The sequence below is a fragment of the Squalius cephalus genome (assembly GCF_949319135.1).
Source record: "Squalius cephalus genome assembly, chromosome: 6".
Taxonomy (NCBI): Eukaryota; Metazoa; Chordata; class Actinopteri; order Cypriniformes; family Leuciscidae; genus Squalius; species Squalius cephalus.
Genome location: NC_137127.1, coordinates 1,628,311 through 1,634,588, shown reverse-complemented (window position 1 = coordinate 1,634,588; position 6,278 = coordinate 1,628,311). Strand labels below are relative to the sequence as shown.

At 40.5% G+C, this 6,278-nt stretch overlaps 1 protein-coding gene across 1 annotated transcript; it reads left to right on the top strand.

The window, feature by feature from the left end:
• Positions 1-3,156: 3,156 nt before the first annotated feature.
• Positions 3,157-5,317, top strand: rpp25b (ribonuclease P/MRP subunit p25, b; the record flags this gene model as incomplete). Its single annotated transcript, XM_079873881.1, has 1 exon — positions 3,157-5,317. The coding sequence occupies one exon, from the start codon at positions 3,157-3,159 to the stop codon at positions 3,751-3,753; it is 597 nt and encodes a 198-aa protein (XP_079730007.1). The 3' UTR covers positions 3,754-5,317.
• Positions 5,318-6,278: the final 961 nt, after the last annotated feature.

The following is a 6,278-nucleotide window of genomic DNA, read 5'->3' as shown; positions in this document are numbered from 1 at the left end:
TTAACATTAGTTAATGCACTGAACTAACATGAATATAACATTAAGTAACAATAAAAAAGATTAAAGTCCCCCTTTTAATGTTTAAAAAAAAAATCTAGTTTTGTTTATGTGTCTATGTGGTGTTTTTAATCTGCTTTAAGTCAAACCATGTGTAAATTCATAAGTCGACAGCATTGCTGAGTATTTCCTCCTTAAAACTGCAGTGAACCAAAGACAGTCTCAAAAACACGCTTTGAAATCGCTGGTGTTTCTGACGTCACAAACTACCTTGTAACCAATCAGATCAACGTGTGATCGTCAACCAGTGGATCTCTGAGCTGAGTGAGTGAGTGGAGGCGGGGCTCATTTGCATATTCATAGAACCGCGCATACTAAATGAGGCAAGGGTGTCGGGTTACATACAAGATATTTTAAGGCATGAGGAATTTTTTTCACACGAAAAAACGTTTAAATGTGTAATTTTGGTGATTAAAGATGAGTTTTAAAGGATACAATTATTGACTTCAGGGGGACTTTAATAAATGTATAGGCTATTAAAATATTTACTCATTGTTAGTTCATGTTACTTAACAAATGAGACCTTATTGTAAAGTGTTGACAACCTATTTGATAGAGATTTGATCATTAACAGTAATATTAAGTTGCCTTAACAAATAATAGCTAATAATAAATAGCCTATAATAATAGGAGCCTATTATATTCTTTAACAGAATACTTGTTTGTTCTAATTATTTATTATTAATTAATTTAGCTGTTTATTGAACTGTGGCACAACTTGTTGATTGTTTATATCGTCACAAAATGTAAACTATAATATTGCCTAGCGATATATTAAAAGTTTAATAATAGGTATATATTGCATATATATTGAATGTCTGATTGCAGCTCTAAAGAACAAACAAAAACAAACAAAAAAAGCATATTTCAGTGTTTTTCAGCATTCTTGCATTGAAACAGTACATTTTGGCGCTTGCAACGGCAAAGTCACGGGTTCAATTCCCAGAACTGATCAAAATGACGCAATGCAAAATGCATTACTGTGAATGATTCATAATGCTTCACAGCAGAAGGAAAAACACAGACGAGAAACATCAAGTTAAGCTCGTTTAAGATCATGGGTTAATTAAAAACGGATTAAATGAAAGGATAAGAAGGGAAGTAAAGCATAGATGTTGCCAAATAACTCATGTGTGCACAGGTGATAAAAGTCCATTATACATTTTATTCCGTCCCAAGATTCCTCCTGTATGAAGACCATTAACATCACATTATGCAAATGGTAATAGCCGAATGCATGTCGAGGGCTAAAGGCCAATCGCAGCACATTTACCAGCCTGACTTTCATCCGCCCTGTGAAGGATGCTTTCAATTAGATTCCAGATAATTTCATTCACACTTTCATTCACCTTCTGGAAATGCGTCTTTCGGAGCCCAAGTGGCTTCGTGTTCCAGAACTGTGGTTTAATTGTCAGCGTTATTCCAGTTTCTGCTCCGGACGTCCTTTAAACGGATCAGCTAAAGGAGCTTTGGAGCTTTTTTAAAGATACAGGACCATCTTTCATGAGTGACGCTTTACATTAAAACATGGTGGAATATGTATATATATATATATACACACACACACACACACACACTCACACATACACACACTCACTCACTCACTCACTCATACACACACTCACTCACTCACTCACTCACTCACACTCACATACACACACTCACACACACACACACACACACACAAACACACACTTACTCACTCACACACACACACACACACACACACACACACGCCCACACTTACTCACTCACTCACTCACACACACACACACACACACACACACGTAGATTTACACGCATGCTCTCTCACACACACACACACACACACACACACACACACACACAAACACACTTACTCACTCACACACACACACACGCCCACACTTACTCACTCACTCACTCACACACACACACACACACACGTAGATTTACACGCATGCTCTCTCACACACACACTTAATTCTAAATTGTTCACAGAATTCTAAAATGTTGATTGATTGTTCTACTTACTTTTCTAATGTATGTATATGTACATCTATGATGATTCACTGTAAAAACTATAAATGCTTTGGCAATACATTGAAACAGTTGTCATGCCAATAAAGCATATTTTGAATTTGAGAGAAAAATAGAGAGAGACGGAGAGAGAGAGAGAGAGACGGAGAGAGAGAGAGAGAGAGAGAGAGAGAGAGAGAGAGAGAGAGAGAGACGGAGAGAGAGAGAGAGACTCATACAAGTTTTTTTTTATTTAATTGGAATTACATTTTTTCCATTTTTATTCAACAGCAGATTGAATAGCTAATCAACTTATTAAATATTCAAATAATTTTGATAAAATAAGCATGATCCATCAAGTTGGTCATTTCTACATAGATAAATATTTCGATCATAAACTGAACTGAAGATTGAAGAGAACTGTGTGTGTACATCAGCGGAGGAGAGGAGAGAGAGTCTTCTGTCAGCAAAAGAAAGGTTTTCCCACCGTAAAAAGAAGTGTTTATTTAACAGTATTATTTAACGAGGTTACTGTTGCTTTAAGAAGGCTGATCCTCCCTCCCTCTCTCTCTCTCTCTCTCTCTCTCTCTCTCTCTCTCTCTCTCTCTCTCTTTTATCCCCCCCTCCAGCTTTTACGAGGCAGCACGAGTGACGGCTGAGAAGCGGAGAGATTCAGCCCTGCCAGCACATGGAAGAGGAGGAGAAACGGGAAAGGACAAACGAAAGAGAGGAAGATGCACTGGAGTGACCGAATCCGTGAGGTGGAAAGGACATCGGGAGAGACCGGAGAAAAGCTGGATCATTAACCGGATCGTCCCACAGAAGTAAGTGCGATATCTGAAAACCAAAACCTCTCTGTCACTTCATTTCCGGAAGTTCGAATCTATAGGAGAAAGTTGGATGCTGGGACACGTGGGAAAATCCCGCCCTGTTCGCTGTGCAGAACATCCACAACTTTCTGTTCATTCTCTCATGAATAAGTCATGATGTGTTTCAAGCGATTCCCCAGCAGGACTAATTGGAAAAGACTGGGAATCGCATGTAATGTGAGCGTTTAGGATGAAGGAATGATTGTCCATCATCACTCCTGAGGTCATCGAGATGGAGCTGAGCGCCGGTCGGGATAACGGTCAATCCGATCCGGGTCGGGATGCGAACGCCCAGATCAAGCAGGCTCACGCCGGCGGGTTTAAGAAGGTGTGTCGGATCGAGGAGGACAGTGTGTGTCCGTTCCCCGGGCTGGCGTCGGATGTGCTGGACATGAGAGTGAAGGAAGGCAGTAAAATCCGGAATCTCATGGGATTCGCCATGACACGCATGCAGGACGGTCAGACCGGACTCAGACAGGTCGTGTTCAGCGGGTCCGGCCGGGCCGTCACCAAGACCATCACGTGTGCCGAGATCATGAAGAGGAAGATCGCCGGTCTCCATCAGATCACCAAACTCCAGTATAAAGGCTTACGGGAGATCTGGGAGAGTCAGGAGGAAGGAGACTCGGAGATGACCATCCACCGGACGCTCCCGTCCATCCGAATCCTGCTCTCCAAAGACCCGCTGGACCCGCTGGAGCCGGGATACCAGCCTCCGGCGTTCTGGGACCCGAGACACGCGGGAGAAGCTTCCCAAGCGCCGGAGAAACGATCTCTGGACTCGACCGACTCTCTGACGGAGCCGCTGGTGAAGAGAGTGTGTGTCTGAGAGTCGTGTGTGTGTGTGTGTTAAACTCTCTCAGAACCAACACACACTCTTATCAGACGGAGCCGCTGGCCAAGACTCTCTGAGAGTCGTGTGTGTGTGTTAAACTCTCTCAGAACCAGCGAACGACTGTGAGACGTCGTAACCAACACACACTCTTATAGATCAGACGGAGCCGCTGGTGAAGAGAGTGTGTGTCTGAGAGTCGTGTGTGTGTGTGTGTTAAACTCTCTCAGAACCAGAGAACGACTGTGAGACGTCATAACCAACACACACTCTTATAGATCAGATGGAGCCGCTGGTGAAGAGAGTGTGTGTCTGAGAGTCGTGTGTGTGTGTGTGTTAAACTCTCTCAGAACCAGAGAACGACTGTGAGACGTCATAACCAACACACACTCTTATAGATCAGATGGAGCCGCTGGTGAAGAGAGTGTGTGTCTGAGAGTCGTGTGTGTGTGTGTGTTAAACTCTCTCAGAACCAGAGAACGACTGTGAGACGTCATAACCAACACACACTCTTATAGATGAAGCGTGTTTATTGGCATCGATGTAGAAACTTTGACATGCATGGAATCTGAAAGGTTCTTCACACTAAGAAAGTGTGTTTTGAAGAACTGATCACTGAAAGGTTGAAATACAAAAAAACATGTATTGATGTTCATCTAACATTTAGAAACATCTTAAAAAAAATGTTTTTTTAGAGTGCAAATGCACGTCACAATCTTGAGTTTCACTCCTGGTTTTGAGCATGCAATATCGCTAATTTAATTTAAGTATGCATATGCATTGAAATATGGATAAAATATTTGGATAAAAGCGCTTGCCAAATGTATAAATGTCATTTAAACGTATAACAGGTCAAATTTAAGGCAGTCGGTTCATGCATATGAACTTCTGGTGTTACTGGTTTCCAAATCCCAAAGTGAAATGGAGATGATTCCAGAGGCTTCATGATGGTTGTGATGCTGCGCTGTTTTATTAGAGAGCCAGTAAAGACCTTGTTAAGATACCAGTGTATTTCTGTTTTCATTGTCTTATTTCTTTATCTATCTCACCTCAGCAAAATCAAACAGCAGAAGAGAGTGTGTCTCTGAGAGTTATGTGTGTGTTCAACTCTCACTGACGGAACGACCACGACTGTGAGACTTCATAACCAACACACACTCTTAAAAACAAAGCGTGTTCATTGGCATCGATGTAAAACCTTTAACATGGAATCTGAAAGTCCTTCACACAAAGAGAAGCGGTTCTTTTAAGAACTGATCACTGAAATATTCTTTTGGGAACCACATGGTTCTTCTGAGGCATTGCTGTGAAAACCCCTTTTGAAATCTTCATTTTTAAGAGTGCATATGCACGTCGCAATCTTGATTTATGAGTTTCACTGGTTCTGAGCATGAAATATCGCTAATTTAATTTAAGTATGCATATGCATTGAAATTGTGGATAAAAGATTTGGATAAAAGCGCCTGCCAAATGCATAAATGTAATTTAAACGTATAACAGATTAAATTTAAGGCAGTCGGTTCATGCATATGATTGCTTATGAATAAAACTACTGGTGTTACTGGTTTCCCAAGACCATCATTGCTGTGAAAAACCCTTTAGAAACCTTTATTTTTAAGAGTGCATATGCATGTCACAATCTTGAGTTTAATCCTGGTTTTGAGCATGCAATATTGCTAATTTAATTTAAGTATGCATTGGATAAAAGCGCCTGCCAAGTGCATAAATGTAATTTAAATGTATAACAGGTCAAATTTAAGGCAGTCGGTTCATGCATATGAACTTCTGGTGTTACTGGTTTCCCAAGACCAAATTCCCAGTTCAAAACCATGCAAACATCCCAGATGAGATGATTTCAGATGCTGGCTTGTGATGCTGCATTGTTTCATGCATATGAATAATGGTGTTACTGGTTTCCCAAGACCATCATTGCTGTGAAAAACCCTATTTAAACCTTTATTTTTAAGAGTGCATATGCATGTCACAATCTTGAGTTTAATCCTGGTTTTGAGCATGCAATATTGCTAATTTAATTTAAGTATGCATTGGATAAAAGCGCCTGCCAAGTGCATAAATGTAATTTAAACGTATAACAGGTCCAATTTAAGGCAGTCGGTTCATGCATATGAACTTCTGGTGTTACTGGTTTCCCATGACCAAATTCCCAGTTCAAAACCATGCAAACATCCCAGATGAGATGATTTCAGATGCTTCATAATGGCTTGTGATGCTGCATTGTTTCATGCATATGAATAAAACTACTGGTGTTACTGGTTATCATTGCTGTGAAAAACCCTTTTGAAACCTTTATTTTTAAGAGTGCAAATGCACGTCACAATCTTGAGTTTAATCCTGGTTTTAAGCATGCAATATCAATAATCTAATTTAATTGAAATATGGATAAAATATTTGGATAAAAGCGCCTGCCAAGTGCATAAATCGGTTCATGCATACAAATTCCCAGCTCAAAACCATGCAAACATCCCAGGTGAGATGATTTCATGATTTCATTAGAGAGCCAG